The following is an 18,273-nucleotide window of genomic DNA, read 5'->3' as shown; positions in this document are numbered from 1 at the left end:
ATAACTGAACAGGAAACCTGAAATTCACCATGAGTGGACCGCCTAGGTCATCTGCCCAATCCTGAACCGTTGTGTCCAGGAGGATATACGATGTGATTTTCTTAAGCCAGCCAGTTAAGTGTATAGTCCTGGAGGTAGGGATGGGATCCATTCATCAAAATATGGTTATGGATTAGGAATAAGGATGGTGATAACGGTTGCCAAGGAGACAAAATGTCCACTATAACTCTTAAAAGTGACTTTAAAATACGGAAGCGAATATTTAAAATAAAATATAATTGAGATCCATTTGAATTATCAGTACAGAAAAATACATGGCTTGTTATTGAACTTTCATTTCTGGAAAGTTCATAATAGTATACTAGATTGGAGCATAGACTCTAGAGTTAATCTGCTGCCTGGGTTCAAATCCCAGCTCTGCCACCTTCCAGCTGAATAATCATGTTGGAGGAGTGACTTACTTCTCTCTACCTTAATGTTCTCACCTGTAAATAGTAGCACTTATCCCACAGAATTACAAAAATGAAATAAATTAATACATATAAAACATTTAGAACAATACCTGACATTCAAAAGGCACTTAGTAAACTAGTCAGCCCTCTGTATCTGCAGGTTCTGCATCTACAGATTCAGTCAACCACAGATTGAAAATATTCGGGGGGAAAAAAATCTCCAGAAGTTTCCAAAAAGCAAAACTTGAATTTGCTGCACACCAGCTACTGTTTACATAGCATTTATGTTGTATTAGGTATTATAAGCAATCTAGAGATGATTTAAAGTGTATGTGAGGGGACTTCCCTGGTGGTCAAGTGGGTAAGACTCCGCGCTCCCAGTGCAGGGCGCCCAGGTTCGATCCCTGGTTGGGGAACTAGATCCCACATGCATGCCGCAACTAAGAAGTCTGCATGCCACAGCTAAAAGATCCCACATGGCACAGCCTATATAAATTAATTAATTAATTAATCAAATATTTTTAAAAATAAAAATTTTTTAAATAAAGTATATGTAAGGATGTGTGTAGGTTATATGCAAATACTACACCATTTTATATAAAGGACTTGAGCATCTTCAATTTTAGTATCTGTGCAGCAGAGTGTGGGGAAGGACTGAACCAATTCCCCCAGGATACCAGGGGATAACTATTGTTATTGCTACTTGCTAGTGCTCTCTGGTAAAAGGATCTACTGGTAGTCTTCATAACCTGTAGGCTTTTCTAACTTAATAAGTGGTATAGTACTCTGAAGACCAGACTTGTGGAAAATCTAGCTTTAGCTTACCTCATGGAGTCACCTGTATTTAAAAATCATAAGTAAAAATTTCAGGCATATTTAAACTGCACTATGTCAGTGAACTTCTCAAAAGTAGTAGGAAATACTTTCCTTAATAACTACAAACAAGGGCTAAAAAGTTAGTGTCCTGAATATACTCTAGAAACAGTTATTAGAGTTAAATAGTAGGATGAGAGATCTCCTTCTAAGCCCCTCATTTCCCTCTTCTTCAAAAACCTTTGTTGGTAGTGCACTAACCATGGAATGAAATCCATATTGTTTGGCAGAACATTCAGAGCCCTTTATAATCTGGCATTAGCCCACATGTCCAGTTTCATAAACACTGAATTCCATGTAAGTAGAGTTTGGTTATAAATTCATGGCGCAATATTTTAAGTTAAAGGCCCTGTCAGTATTTCTGTTCTAAGCTTCATAACTCACAGGACATTAAACTGAATGTAAAATTATAACAATGGTAAAAATAGTAACTAGCATTTTTGATTATTGTGTTCTGAGCTCTTGACGTGTATGTACTCATTTAATCCTATGATATAAATACTGTTCTCCCCATTTTACTGTGAGAACCCTGAGGCACAGAGATGTGTCTCTTGCTCAAGATCACATGAAGTAATAAATTTTGTTAAGAGTAGGTTTCAAACAGAGTCCACTTAATCTCTGCCCTCTCCTACCTCTGGGCATTGCAGTATATTGGATATCCTTTCTGTGTACAGTGTCGATAAAGAACAGGGTTCTTTTATGTGAAACTCTATATGCTTCTCACAGTGATTTGGAAGAAAAAACGCAGTGGGTTGGTGGTTGACTCACTGCCCTAGAAAGAGGTCTGCTTCGGGCTCATCCCCTCAGTCTCTTTGCATCCCTAATGCCTAGCAAGCCCTTAGAAGTGTTTTTTGAGTAAATGTTGGTTAATCAGTGATGGAATGGAATGAGAATTGGTGATTTTTTTTTTTTTTTTAGGAACAAAAATATTCATGCTCATTTAAACTTTGTATTAGAAATCTTAGTTCTTAGAATTCAGCCTCCATATGTAACTCTTAGTCGTAGCGTATTTCTTGAGGAAGATAGCTTTGAAGCTGTCAAATAATTAGATAAGTAATCATTTGACAGTTCTGGTTGGATAATAATTTCTGAGATAAAAAGGAAACACCTGAAAATAACACTTCCAATAATAAAATGTTTTTAAGTTTAAAAAGAATGTTAAAATTATTCCTGTCCTTTCTGTGACTACCATCCTGCACTTCCCCATGAAAACATCTTTGATTTTTCTGATTATAAAAACTAGCCAGTCATTATGTCAACAATTTATTTAATACAGACACATAAAGTAAGAATTAAGTCCTTTCATAATGTTAAGAAATAACCATAGTTAAAAGCTTGGGGCATATCCTTCATACTTGTAAATACGAAGTCATGAAGTCAGAAGAATAATTGAGTATATAGGTATAGTACTTCCCCCCCAAATTTGTGTCTTCATCCACATATTACTTTCTTGAAACTGTGGGAGAAAATGATCCTTAACAGTTTCTAGTAAGCAAGAGTTGTTAAATAAGTGTCCTATATTAACTCACTAAAATCAAGTATAAAAAATATTTATTTTCATCATTTAATACTTGTACATGTAAGTATTTCTCAACTTTTTTTTCATTATTGCCTCCCAAGGAGGCTTTTTAAACATTTTCCGTCAAATTGCCCCCCCCCCCGATATTTTGATACCACAGTTATACTCTATATATCTGTTTATGTACAGGGGCCCTCTAAAGGGCCACAAACCATTATACTATATAAGATTTTTTTTACCCTCCTAAGAACCAGTTTTCAGCCTTTTTTGGGTGATGATGCCCCCATTAAGAATGCATGGGGTGTGTGTGTGAGAGAGAGAATGTGTGTGTGTGTGTGTGTGTGTGTGTGTGTTGATATTTGGGGGAGGAGGAGAAAAGGCTTTGCTGTGCGTGAATAGTTACTTCAGTTTCGTGGCACTCAGAGAGAAGGGGTCAGTTTTTCTGTTACTTTATCAGGTTGTCCAGAAGGGAACATTAGGTTTAATGATTGCCACCATTACTTCACCAGTCTATTATCAAACTCTAAACATAGTGCCTTGGGGTGCCTAAGTGACCGAGAATATTCTGGGTACCGTATTTCCATTCTTGAGAATGTTGATAAATATGACAAGGACACAATGACATTATTATAGTTGAAAGCATTTTATTGAATTTAGGCAATAGTAGTCCTAATGCATTAAGAACAATAATAAATGTTTAAACCTCTGTCCCAGTGGTTCTCAGAAATAGTGATTTTGCCTCCCGGAGGACATTTGTAATATTTGGGAGCACTTTTGGTTGTCACAACTAAGGGAGTGGGTGTTGCTAGTGGCATCTCATGGTTAGAGGCCTGGGATGCTGCAAAGCATCTTGCAGTGCACAAGACAATGTACCTCCACCCCTCAAACCATAATAGAATTATCTGGTCCAAAATGTCAGCACTGCTGAGGTTGAGAAACCCAGCTTTATCCTAATGATTCTATTTCTTGGAATCTATCTTTAGAAAATAATCCAAAATACAGAAACAATTACGTATATGCCTAAAGATACTCACCGAAGCATTATTAACTTTAATTTTTTCCTTTACAAAGTCTGTCCTTTCAGAAAACTTATAAGCAAAAAAGAGGGGGACTCAGAGTTCCCCTCATAAGTAATGTTGTTGGGATTTTGATGTATGTGTATTTTTTTAAGTGGGATATATATCACTATATATACTTATGAAAAATGAGAAACAAACTCAGTTCTTTCAGACTCAGGAAGAGATTTGGTTGCCTGTGTCAGAACCACATCAATTTCAGGAAAACTAAAGACCTACTTTAGAGATAATTAACTCACTCATTTCAGGAATTCTTTATACAACACTCTTCATCCTCTTTGTCCACTTTCACTTAAATCTTATACTCTGCATTACTGTTCTCAAATGCCTCTTATACTACCATAGAGTAAAAAAGTACAGGCAGTTTTTCAATGAAGTTAACTTTTAGTTCTTTGCACCAGTAAAGGTAAATGATGGTCCCATCCCTGAGGATATTCTTTTATTTTTTTCTTTACTGTGATTTAATATGGAAGAACAAGAACAAATGGTAAAAAATTGGAAGCAATCATAAATGTCTATCAGTAGAGAGTAGGTAAATAGATTTTAGCATTCTTCATGCAATGGAATACAATGTAGCAGTTAAAATTAATGAACTAATTTACATGTATCTTCATAAATCTCCAAAGCATAATGTAAATGAAAAGCAAGGCATAAGATATTTAGAGTATAACGCTGAAATAAATGTTGATATCACACAAAATACTGTATTGTTTATAGCTATATATATATATATATATATAAAAAATATAAAATCATGGATGGCAAAAATAAACACCCAACCTCAGGATAGTAGTTACCTCTGATGATGAGAAGAGAATTGGATGAAGGAACAGTAAAAAGACTCATCAACCATACTAATAATCTTATATTTCTTAGAAGAAGAGTATCTCAAGCATATAAATATGGCAATATACAAGTTGGTTAAATCTGACTATGGGTACATTGAATGTTTTAATTCTCTTTTTGTTTTTGAAATATTGCAACATCACATTTTTTTAAAACTAAATGTTCTTTTCAGATGTGTTCATATTTGAACTGAGGCCAAATATAGAAAGATTTTTATAATAGTCATAAGTTAGCAGTGTATATATAATAAAAGTAATGAATGATTTCCTTATAACCACAACTAACTACAGCAAATAAAATTATTTTCAAGGGTTTTTCTCTCTTTGTTTTTGGAATGTTAAGTACTTTCTGAAGGTATTTAGGGTCTACTGAATGTTAAGAAAGGTGAATGGTTCTTGAAATTATTCAAGCAATGGTTGGGGTGATTGAGTATGATTTACAGTTCCACAAGATGACAAGTTGGTAAACTTTTTTCTTCCCCATGTAACTTAACATATATATTTAGAAAGAAACCATATTGTGCATTAAGATTAAAAAATCAGTTTATTTCATAGTAAGAGAGAAATGTGGTATCTCTCAGCCTCTTGATAGTGATACTATGCGATGCCTGTTTCACAGATAACAAATATTGCAAGGTGTTTCATTTTAGAAGAATTCTTTGTTTAAAACCAGTAACTTTGTGGTTTGCATTCAGATTTTTTTTTTTTAAGTTTCTTCCTCTGAGATTTTAGACATCTGACCTTTAAATTAGTAAAGGGTGCTTTACAACTTTGTTCTATCCAAAAAAATATTAAACTTAACATGCTTGTTTCTTGTGTGGTAAGTGGCACTATCAACATAAGCATAATCAAGCATATTTTTCTCTAACTAGTGCTCAAAACTGTCTTGTTATTAACCAAATCTGTGATTACTTATCCTAATAGAAGGATTTTTACTTGATTTTATGCTAGTTGTCCTCAGACAAAAATTTGCTTAAATCATATAAATGTTGGGTGGGAGATACTCTACTAGATTGTATTAAAAGAAAATTATTTTAGATTTTGGGCTCTTGCTGCTAAGGGATAGTTTTATAGGAGATGCTAGCCATTGCTTGGACATACAGCTGGCAATTAACTTGCCAATGGGTTGTTAGAAATTTCTTCTAAGTAGGGAAAACGTGTAAAACGGTCATGTAGTGAAGACATTTAAATTTCTGTAATGGATTGACTATTTTGAGCATTAAATTTTTTTAAAAAGGAATGGTGTCTAGTGTCACTATGTTAAATAGAGCATATGGCTATTTTTCTAAAATCACACACTTAGTGAATTATTACTGTTGATCCTGTTATCAAACCAAAGTTTAGACTGAAAGCCAAGGGACTAACTCAGAGTGCATTCTGCTTAGCAACCAACTTGTCTCCTGTTTTGCTACTGAATGCAAGTACTCATGGCTCAGAAGTGTATCTGCAGCCAGCTGGTCTCAACCAGACAATACTTCATTCACCTAATTTCCAGACTGGTCAGGCAGAGACTTCAGCTCATTATTTTTAGTCACAAGGAAATTTATTTGTAAACTTCAAGCAGTAGCACAGTGATCTCAGAAGCCCCCAAACTATGAGAAATTGCCTTCTAATTCAAGAATGCGAAGTCCTTGGAATTTCGAACGGCTCTGCCTAATTTTTTTTCTTCTTAAAACCTCTTGCAAGTATATTGTTTAAAAAACATAGCCTCTAAAATCCTAGAAAAGAGAAAATATTTTTTAGTAGAAAAAATACGTTAAATTCTAATAATACTTTTAGAATTATTATCTGAAAACAAAAATTCAAGAAATCAGTTTTTTGTTCAGACTTTTGTTGTCTGCCTTGATCCCCACATGATTATTTTCTGTCTTAGAAAACAACAGTTTTGTTGGCATGTGAAGCTCCAGTTTCCTCAGAGTCAAGCTGTGTATGTAGAGAAAAGGTATAGTATCACAACTGTCTGTTAAGAACTCACTTGTTTTCATTTTGTCTCCATATTTGAAATAAACTGTTAACTTAAATGTGATGTCAGTAGTAGACTGGATAAGTAAGTGTGGTATATTCATACAATGCAATGCTACACAGCACTGAAAATGAATGAACTACATCTACACATATCAATGTGGATGAATCTCAAACATAATGTTGAGTGAGAAAAACAAGTTAAGGAAGAATGCAGAGTATGATTTTCGTATGTAAATATGAAAAAAATGAAAGTATACTTTTTAGGAATACTTTTAGTGGTGGTAGAACTCTAAGGGAAATGATTAGCACAGAAATCACGATGGTGTTTACTTCAGCATGGGGACAGGTGTTAAGGAGAGCAATGCAGGAAGAATCAAGAGGGCTGAATCAAGAGGAAGAATCTTAAGCTAGGTGGTTATATAGGAAACGAAAAATAAGCCAAAATTCTGCTATGATAAAATTGCTGCTATTAACATCATAGTGTGTCCTCAGAAAATACATGATTTTAGACATGTATATATGTATACTCATAATTGGAAGTAATTTGCATAACAGTTTTTTATCCTACTTTTTTCAGATTATGAACATTTCAAATGTCATTTAAAAATTTGAATGGTGATATACTATTTGATTCCTTGGGTTAGGAAAATTTTAAGTTGCTTTTTAAATAATATCTTTAGCATATATTCACATTATGCATAAATGTCCTCTCTTTGTAATTGTCATTTGGATTTTAAGGAAGAACTTTCTTATTTAAGGTTGCATGCCAGACTAAAGACAGGGAAAGGACTCATATTTTACAGGTGGGGTATGTAGCACAGTAGTGTATATGAATATGTATAAATGATTAAGGAAAATTGCTGATTCAAAACAGTGTCTTAGTTTTGTTTCTACAGCTTTATAGTATAAAACAATGTGCATACATACGTACAGGAAATTTGGTAAACCTAAAATGCTTTGTTTCCAGGGAGAGTAGTATCAATTTTTTAACCTGGTCTTATGATTTAGAATAAATAAACTTGAACATGCGCTGAAACTAGCATCATCTGAAACCTTTTTTTCAGATTTTTGATTTCTGCAACTTTCAAATCTATTTCACTGTGATATCTTTCTTTTCATCTTTGAACACAGGAGTGTGTTAAATGAGGCTTTGTATTTTTATAATTGATTTATAGGGTGCTTCTCAAAATATTATTTTTAAGACTTGTTAAATGTGTCCAAGAAGTGTTTTTGAGCTTTTTTCCTAAGTAGTTTTTGCTTAAAAGGATATTATATTTTGCCAAGACTAAAATAAAAGGTCCGTGTTCAGTTATTTTTTTAAAGCCACAATATTTAGTAATTCTAAATTAACACCTTTAATAGAAAATTATAAGTAATAAGTTTTGTTTTTGTTTTTGTTGGGAAGAGTACCAGATGATAAAACTATTAATGAAATCCTAAGACCTTACATTGATCCTGAAAAGTCTGATCCTGTAATTCGTCAAAGGTATGTTTCAAAAATCTTGTAACTTTCTGAAATTATTAAAAATGTTGAGGTATTTACTATATGCATATTTATTAAATAAAGCCATATCTTTATTAGAGTATAATGTTTCCGTACTGTTTACTTTCTGTCCCATTTCCTTGGTGTGTACTCAAGGCTTTGTCAGTCAGAGATGATTCTCTGGGTGAGGATTTTGGTTATAGTAATAACAGCAGTACTTAGCACTGTTTGCTGCATTCCAGATACTACTCTTTGAAGCTTATAATAATAAATGTATTAATTCATTTAATCCTCACAATAACCCTTTAAGGTAGATTATTGCCGTTATATCTATTTTACAGATGGGGAAACTGAGCCTTAAAGTGGTTAAGTGACTTCATATAGCTAATAAGTAGGGAAGCTAGGATTCAAATCCAGGCGGTCTGGAGTCACAGTCTGTACTCTTACCCCTTAAACTAAACTGCCTTTCACAGTTGAACTAAAAACTCTGAAAATTGAGTTTCCAAGTAGTTAAAGACAGGAAATCCTATTTCAGCCAAGTCTTCATAAAACTGAGTAATACACACTCTGCCTCCTGTCCAGAAACACACCATGGACAAAAATGGTTAACATAGCATAGTGGAAAGATTCAGTTATGAATATCTGGGTTAGAATAGCTAATTCTGTCCCTTATTAGCTATGTGATCAGGAACCAACTTACTTAACTTCCGGACCTTAATTTTTTCCATCACTGAAATGAGAATGATGATGTTTACTAGATAGAGTTGTTACGAAGCTTGTAAAAAACTACATATATACAGTTCTAGTACAGAGTCTAGCACATAGTAAGCAGCACCCAAAAAAGGAAGCTATTAATATGTGAATTATTCGTGTTTCTGAGCAGGAATTTCTTTTCACCTGGTGATACCTGCTTAGGTTATGAATACTTTGTTTGGTTAAAATTTGAAACTGGGTGGATTCTGAAGTGTCTGATTCAATTCTAGTTAAATCTCATCTTCTACTTTTCATAGAAAGTGGTGCCCAGACTCAAACAAATCCATGTCACATATCAAGCGGTGCCTTTGGGACCGCTACCAGAGTTGAGTTTCTTTTCCTCTTATTACCGATAATCTAATTGTTATCGCTGGTCATATATTTAACAATAAGACAAAATACCTGCCACCAAATTGGATACATTTTTAAAAAATAAGTAGATTAGCAAGATTAATCTGTACAGAGAGAAGAAAGGTAATTTTTAAAACAGATCCTTGGTTGGAAAATATCTTTAACACCTTTTCTGTGCTTGGATAGATAAATTTTAAGTATTATTATCAACTACTCATAGATGCTTAGTTTCCATAGGCACAGTTTTAAAGTACACTAAAAATCAGTTTTGCTTCCTTTAATATGACATTTTTATTTCAGGTTGAAAGCCTACATTCACTCTCAGACTGGGGTCCGAATTTTAATGAAGGTAGAAAATATGCAGCAAAATTTAGTAAGGTAAAATTGCTTCCCTCTCCATTTCTTTAAATGTTTTCTAATTCTGTAACTTAATTAAGTAGCTTGCTTAGCTTAAGTGGCTAGTTATTATACTAATTATCTAGCAATCAACAAAGCCTAGGCTTTTAAAAATGACTTTCAAATTAAAATTTTTAAATAATCACACTTATCATAATACAGGATGAATTAAATTGAAAAATCACCCTGGTTAGAATATTTTAAAATAACATCATGTTTAACTGAAAGATTTTTAAATCCTATTTTAACTTATTTCAAGGAATATTCTGTACAACAGAGTTCCAATGTTCAAGTTTTTGCTTTTGGAGATAAAAAATTCCTGTGATGAACTGCCCATTGTATATATCACAGTGGAAAGAACTCTACATAGAAATGTGAAGAAGGCCAGGTTCTAACAAACTATGTGATTTGAGACTTTTAGTATCACTGGGCTCCCTGTTCCTTCATTAATGGAATGATGAAGTAGACTACACTAAAAGATCTCTGAGAGTCCCTGCAGTGTCTGCTTAAGTGCCAGTTATGTGTCATTACATTGAATTGCAAAACCCTGATCTTTAATATCTGTGATGCTTTCCCCGTCTTCCATCGTTTCATTAACAAAACTACTAGATCCAGTTCAGACTAGATACGATTGGTCTCATCTGCTAGTAGAGCTTAGAGATGTAAGCATCCAGGCTGTGAAAGCAGAGCTGGGTTTGAATCCCAGCTCTGCCTGCTTCCAGTTATGTTAACTTGAGTAAATTACATAACCTAACTTGCCTTCGTTTCCTCATCTCTAAACTGGGGATGATGATAGTCAGATTATCATGAGAGATTAAGATGATTATTTAACACATGGTAAGTGCATGCTTTTATTATTTCTACTATTACTATTACTACTACAGAAGATAAATGGACTCTTAAAAAACATCTTCTAAAATTCAAGGAAACCAAAGTTGTATGTGATAAAAGGTAAATGTAGGATACAGAATATTTTAAAGTTTATAATATAGGACAGACTGCATAGGCCCAGACAGCATTCATTTTTGACTTGGAAATATGTACTGTAAATCTACGAAGAGGGAAAGGGAATGGCAATCTCAGCTTGTCCTAGGAGACAGGGTTTTCTAGGAGAGTGGCAGAAATGCATGCAGTATGACATGACCCAGAGGGGAGCAGTTGGTAAAACTGTTTTGGGCAGTTGCATAGAAGGAGATCAGAACATAGAAAGACCAGAACACAGGAGGATACTAATAAGACTGGTAGGTTTTATTTTAACAAAGAACCAAAGAGGATAAACCTTCACCAAAAAAAGGTTAAAGGAGCGTACTGCAGTGAAGATCAGATGACCTAATTCTAGACACTCAACTTCTCTGGGCTTCATGTCCCTTTAAGGTCCTTTACTTTCTCTTATTTTATGACTTTCCTTCTTTAGGAACCCAGAAAGGACTTTGGTTGGACCTTGGGTTAACCTTCTTAGTCCCCAAAGGGGAGGGAATGATAGATTAATAAAGTAAAAGATAAGTGGTATTGACTTTAAGAAATACCTAGAATAGGCTGTTTTGTTACTAAACCTGAGCCAAACTTAGTAACATGAAAAGTACTCTGACTTTACCTTATCTATGTAGAAAGCATATCCTCCAGATTTCCCCATCTGAGTTGTTTACTTAACTCAATGATATATGAAAATAGCATCAAAGAAGAGGAAGCAGAAGTTTACAACCAAGATCTAAGAATTTTGTATTTAAAAATTGCCACCCTATTTAACTTTGACTAGTGATACTATCACTTTAAGGCAATAATAATGTTAGAATCTCCAATTGAGGTAGCTTTTATCATGAAGGTGGACCTAAGTTGGAGTAAGGTACATCCTTATATTTCTGACTGTTCAGTCAGCCTTAAGGTATAGCTATCCTAATTTCTACAAAACTTCCCAGTTTTATTAGGATTTTCTAATCATGAATAATGAAATTAGATACTATGGAGATACATTGAGAAATAGATTTTTTTTTAATTAAAGATTTTTAAACCAGTGTTCACCATATAGTGCATTCATAGATAGGCTAAGATGAGCATTCACATTTGCTTGTATGCTTAATTACAGTTATATCATTAAAGGAAAGTGCATTCAGAGAACATCTAAGTAAGATTATTATAGGTTATAAAATGTGGGCTTCTAATTTAAAATAAGGAGGATTTCATTATTTCCTGAAAAGTACTTAGAAGGTAGAACCATGTATTTTCCTTGTGGCTTTCTGATTTTAAATGTATCGTATGATTTATAGCATTCCAGTAACTTCAGAGTAGAGTCTTTTTACCAAATACTTGGTATTGCCAATTTCCAGTGGTTGTGTTTTCCATTCTTGAAGGGTTTATGACAATTGTCCCATGATATACCTGATCAGCTAGAGCAATCTTAAATGTTTCCCAGGCTTTAGCTTTGCCATAGACAACTTTTATTTTTAGGTTTAGGTCATCATAGAATGTATGTCTAACTCTAAAGAATTTGTTGCTGATCTATTTCGGAGTTTTCTTTCCAGAATACACAGGGTTTGAATTTGTATCTAATTATAAAAGTAAATATGTCTTCTTAAGTAAATCCATTCATTTATTCAGCAAACACTTAGTACCCATTGTGGTCCAGGTGTTGTTCAAGACATTAGGCTGGGGCTTCCCTGGTGGCGCAGTGGTTGAGAGTCTGCCTGCTAATGCAGGGGACGCGGGTTCGAGCTCTGGTCTGGGAGGATCCCACATGCCGCGGAGCGACTGGGCCCGTGAGCCACAATTACTGAGCCTGCGCGTCTGGAGCCCGTGCTCCTCAACAGGAGAGGCCACGGTAGTGAGAGGCCCGTGCGCCGCGATGAGGAGTGGCCCCCGCTTGCCGCAACTAGAGAAAGCCCTCGCACAGAAACTGAAGACCCAACACAGCCAAAAATAAATAAATAAATAAATTTAAAAAAAAAAAAAAAACATTAGGCTGATAGCAGCAAGCAGAACCATTCCTGTCTCTGTGGAGCTTACATTCCCAGTGGAGGAGAATTCATGTAAGGTACCCTCTTGCCATATCATTTCTCACAAGCTTTCTGTTCTCAGAAAGTAAATGAGTGTTTTGAGGCAGAAAAGCCTATGTTGGTAACACCAGGCACCGTCAGAGGCAGCCATTGTATTGCTGCTAACTTATTACTGACAAGTTAGAATACTCCCAGCTTTGATACTGTCCATTTAATTGTAATTTTTCAAATCTATTGAATTTTAGACCTATATTTTACTTATTAATGGAATCATTTATTTTCCATGAAGAAATTCAGATACATTTTCTATTTTTTATGTTTACTTTGCTGCTTTGATGTTTATATAAGATCCTGATTTTGATAAAGATGTGGTTTAAGCTATTGTGGGATGATTCTTTCCAGATTTGCTCAAAAGCCATTAATTAAGCACATTTACTCTCCTAGGCATATAAATAAAAATTGGGGTTTATACAAGACTGAGTAGGGTACGGTTCTGTTGTAGCGGAGAAAACAGACATGAAGTAAAGGTGACTGGGGTACCTGGCATGGATCTGTCTTCTGAGAGATGGAGGTAAGGCCTGGAGAGCCTTAGGGCACATTGAGTTTCAAGTAGAAGTGGCATCATTTTCTCGAATGTTATTTTCAAAAAGAATGGCCCTTCTATACTAATCCCTTATTACTAGGCTCCCTTCAGAGTAAGATTATATCTCATTCCAACAAGAAATAGTAAATCCTTCCAGAATACATAATCTGTGGAGAAGTAGACCTTATTTTACTTTAAGAGGTTCCAGGTTAGACTTTGTAGACCAAAAGTTTTACCATTACAAATACTAAATTTCTTAAATCACTACTTCTCAAACCTAACCCAAATTATGAGATGTTCCAAAATAACCTTTTTGCTCTTATCCAAGAACCTACCTCAAAGTAGATTTTCTATAAATTTGAAATAATGTTATAAATTTGATGCAGACCTTGGAAAGTTACTAAGTCTCTGTTTTCCCATCTGAAAGTGGGGATCAAGACAAAGGTATTGCACTGTTGTGAAGATTGCTTTCAGATAATGCATGTCAGCTACTTAGTATGGTGCCAGGCACATAGCAAATCACTCTCAGCAAATATGTATTATTCATGTATTACAAGTTGCAACATATAGGTCAACATCTTGCTGAGTTGACTCAACGAATGTAAGAGTTTTTGTTGTTTTAATCCTAGAAATTACTTTTCTTAGTATCAATAAAAGGAGGAAATCTGTTTAAAAAAAAGAAGTTCTGTGTGGCTGGCAGTTGACTTACGCATTACTTTTTGAAAAATAATGGCTTCTTTCAGCCAAATGGTTTCTTATACTTCTAGGAAGTACTCTAAGTTCAATATTAGCTATGCTCCCAACAGGTCACTCACCACTAACCACAAGGGGGCAGATACCCAATCATGTTAGTTTACATTTCTTTTGACATAAATTGGTATTGGAAGAATATGAAGCTTCAGGGGCTACTTTATTTAAGATGTCATCAACTGTTATCTCTGTACAAATGACTCGCAAATCTAGAGATATTTTCAACCTTTCTCCCAGACTTCAAATCTTAGTTTGCATGTATCTTCACTTACACATCTCATTAAATCTTAAACTCAACATGTTTAGATCTCATCACACCACATCCATTTGTTCCTAGTGTGTGTTTCTGTGTGTGTTGTTTTAAATGAGGATTAAATGGACTGCTGATGTTCCTGACATCTAGTAAACAGTCAATAAATGTTGACAGTCATTCCTTGTTATTGGCACTGTCATTCTTCTTGTAAGCAAGGCATATGACCTTAGAGCCATCTTTTACTTCTCCCTCACCACCCTGCCTTACGTTGTCGGCCTCCATATGAGCCTTCTGTATGTTATCTCCATTCTTTTGAGAAGATTATTGTTTATCAGTGTCTACAGTGGAGCCTATCCCTTCCCCCCAACTGGATGTAATCCTTATCCTTTGAGCCTCAAATACTTCTCATAGGTTCCTGCAATCCTGTCTTATATTTTATCCCAGTAAAACATCCCATATGATGATAAACTCCCTTTTGAAGACAGTGGCTGCCTTAGGCATCTTCATCTTTATATTTCCTGCAGTGCTGAGTCAGTGACTTTCCCATAATAGGAATTCAGTTTTAATTTTTTTAATAAGTAGTGTACTAATGCACTTAAATATATGTGTGCCTGCTATGTGCTAGGCGTTGATACCACTTTAATACTCTAAAGCAGGGTTCAGACAGCTTTTTTGCAAATGGCCAGTCAGTAAATATTTTTGGCCTTGTGGGCCATACAGTTGCAGTTGTCAATCCACCATTGTAGCACATAAACAGCTATAGTCAATACATAAATGAATGGGCATGACTGTAAAACTTTATTTACAAAAACAGACAATGGGCAGGATTGGCCCTGCTGACCATAGTTTGCCAGTTCCTGCAGGCTTCAATTCTCAATATGCAAAATGAAAGAGAGAGAGAGAGAGATTATTAAAACAACTGCCAAGTATAATTTAAAGTTTCTTCATGGATACATGTGTATGTATGGCTGAGTCGCTTTGCTCTGCACCTGAAACTATCACAGCATTGTTAATCGGCTATATTCCAATATAAAATAAAAAGTTAAATAAATAAATAAAAATAAAAGTCTTCGCAGTCCATTAAAAATTAATTAATTAATTAAAGTTTCTTCAGAAAAAGTAACACCTGTTCAGAGAACAGGCTGTTTAATATGTTACCTTGACCTAAAATATCAATGGGTTAAGATTGATCAAGTCTTGAACCTGCTGTATAAAAAATAAATAAAATAAAATTCAAAAATTCCAAAAAAAAAAAAAAAGATAGATCGTCTTTATTTTTCATTTATTCAGATAACATTCATTGAGCACCTTCCATGTGCCAGCACAGCACTAAGCACTAGGAACACATAGACATCTAAAAGACTAGCCCTCAAGATGCTCACAGTCAAGGAGGGGAGATAGGTATGTGGTAATGTTGCAATAGATATGTATTTAGTACATATGGCATAGCAGGTGCCCAGTGGAAAACACGGGCATCTTTGCGTGTCAGTTTTTGATTGATGCACAGACCAGTTGCCTTTACTCTACTTCCAAAAATTGGCGTATAGAGCCAAGAGTTGAGACTTTAAACCCAAGCCAAATTAAAGCATTATCTAAGCTTTGATTTCATGAACGTCACAGAAGATTATTACTCTTTTTGGGGGGACTACCCTGTTGTACTTGCACAGATTCTATTAGTTGTTTCCTACTGTGCTGGTTGTAGTTAATAATTTTGGAACACTTTTTTCTTTTTTTAAAAAAGGCAACCAGCAAAAGAATGAGCTATTTCTCTTGGATGATTTTATTTCCGTGCTGAGAGGATTTTTTTTAAATAAAAAACTAAGGTTACTTTACTTTCTTTGGATCTGTAACACGAAATATTTAAAAATCATTCACTCTGAAGTTAAGAGGTAAGACACTTTTTCCTACGCCCTTTTAGAGAAATTGGTTCCTCTAAAGGCCTCAAGTAAGACCCACCTGACGTCTTTCTGGCTTTTGCTAACACCCACCCACCAGCAAGCAAAGACCCCCTTCTACCTTAAAGCAGAGTAACCTCCCAGTTCACGTTGCTTGCTCAGATTCTGACTTCCTAGAGTCTCAACTCTGCTTGCAAGATACCACCTCTCAGCCTTTGTTGATTCTAAGAGCCTGGTCTCTTGCCTGCCTCACCTCGTAGTCCTGCCAGGTCCCTCCTTGCTTTTCACCTAGCCCGTACCCCTACTGGCCGATTTTGCTACCTTACCATAAGCATCTCTTCAACTGATCATTTAACCTGTATTTCTTTTCTCAGAACGTTGCTTCTCAGATTTCAGTGTCCATCATAATTATCTAGGACAGATGAAAATGTCGATTTTCAGCCCACCCTCAGAGTTTTTGGTTTAGTCAATCTTACCTAGTACCCAGAAACCTGCATTTGTTAAAGTCTCTGCCTCCTGAGGGACCCTGATATAAGTTATGCCTGGGACCACACTTTGAGAAACACTGTCCAGGATGATAAAATCCTTGAGGACATTTTTGAATCCCATACAAGTGTCTAACATGTTTTCTATATAATAAATATTTGGTAGATGTTTATTCAGTTGAGTTGTTGAAGTTGTGTAAAGAAATATGTCATTTAATATTAGGATGAATTTTTGAAGTCAGATTTCTACATCCTTAAAGATACTAGTCTGTACCCTTTGCCTAATTGAACTGGAAGTAGAAAATTAAGTCTTATTTCAGGCTTACAGAGAATGATTGAAAAGTATATTTAAAGATACTCTAAATAGGAAGTTTATAATATATATGTTAAAAGTTAGGATTTTTTAAAAAATATCCTGCCATTAGAACTGAAGACCTTGGAAGTTAAGATTATTTTGATAATAATGGTACAGAATTGAATATATGTCAGAGAACATTAAAGGAATTCCAGAATTTCTGAGAACAGCATTAACTACTTTCAGATGCCTTGTCTTATGTAAATAGCCAGAGACCATTTCTGCCTTTTAGTTAGATCCCTTGAAAATACCTGTGATGAAGGAAGGGTTAGTGAATAACAGCAGTGTGCTCTCTAGATGAGATTACTTAAACTTTCTTTTGCTTTCCTTCTGGAATTTAATTCTAGTAATGAGTTCTGCAGAGATAAATGGGGGAAATCACTTAATCTAAGAGTCAATTGTAAACAGCCTTGCATGTAGTTGAAGATGCCGTCATCAGCACTCACCTGTCACGTTAAGAAATGCATTTCCAGTAAAGTTTTACTATAAATGTTTGTAATATATTTGTGTTTTGATCAGTTTTGTAGTAATAATAATTATTCAATCCAGAAGAAATTTTAACATTTAAAGCCTTAAGGTCATAGGTAATAAAATTAAATTTTTAGCTTACATACACATTTTTGTTACAGAGAAGTGTGATTGGGCTATAAGTAAAAGATTTTCAAGCATAAATGTATCAGTATTTAGGATAAAATTCTGTGGAGAATTGGAATGGAAATACAATCAAGGAGAAAAGGAAACTATATAAGATTTCTAACTATTAAGGAAGAACTTGTTCACATAGTTTTTAAATTGATGATACTGGTACCATTCCCATTTTACTTAGATTCTAGTGAATTTATATAAGAGTGATGTAACATTTTCATTCTGAACCATCAATATTTACACACCATAAATTATGTTCTTTATATCTATTTTAACTTTTGAGTAAAGATTTTAAATGAAATTTCAGATGTCTGTTTTAAAATGTACAAAAGTGTCATTGTTTTCTGAAATTATTTTAGGTTAGGTATAAGCAGGAAAGTGTGAAGAACCTGAATAAGTTTTGCCAAATACACACACACAAAAATGTTTGCTGCAAGGGTGATTTAAAATCGGGGTTAAATCTAGAGGCTGATAGCTGTCTTTATGGAACATAATAAGTATTAATGACACCCTCTTATTGAGTGTCTCCTACTGTTTTTTAGGTACTTTATTAAGCATTTTATATACATTATAATTATGTTACACTGTACATACATTATACATT

The 18,273-nt window shown here is 34.6% G+C and overlaps 1 protein-coding gene across 1 annotated transcript in view; it reads left to right on the top strand.

Moving 5' to 3' along the window:
• The window catches only part of ZNHIT6 (zinc finger HIT-type containing 6), a 57,830-nt gene that overhangs the window by 23,828 nt on the left and 15,729 nt on the right, over positions 1 to 18,273 (top strand). Inside the window, exons 6-8 of the mRNA XM_068540227.1 lie at positions 6,639 to 6,707; positions 8,136 to 8,216; positions 9,618 to 9,695. Of these exons, the coding sequence (XP_068396328.1) occupies positions 6,639 to 6,707; positions 8,136 to 8,216; positions 9,618 to 9,695 (228 nt within the window). The remainder of the gene's footprint in view (positions 1 to 6,638; positions 6,708 to 8,135; positions 8,217 to 9,617; positions 9,696 to 18,273) is intronic.

The sequence above is a fragment of the Eschrichtius robustus genome, chromosome 3 (genome assembly GCF_028021215.1).
Source record: "Eschrichtius robustus isolate mEscRob2 chromosome 3, mEscRob2.pri, whole genome shotgun sequence".
Taxonomy (NCBI): domain Eukaryota; kingdom Metazoa; phylum Chordata; class Mammalia; order Artiodactyla; family Eschrichtiidae; genus Eschrichtius; species Eschrichtius robustus.
Note: the sequence above shows the minus strand (reverse complement) of the source record. Positions and strands in the feature narration are given on the sequence as shown.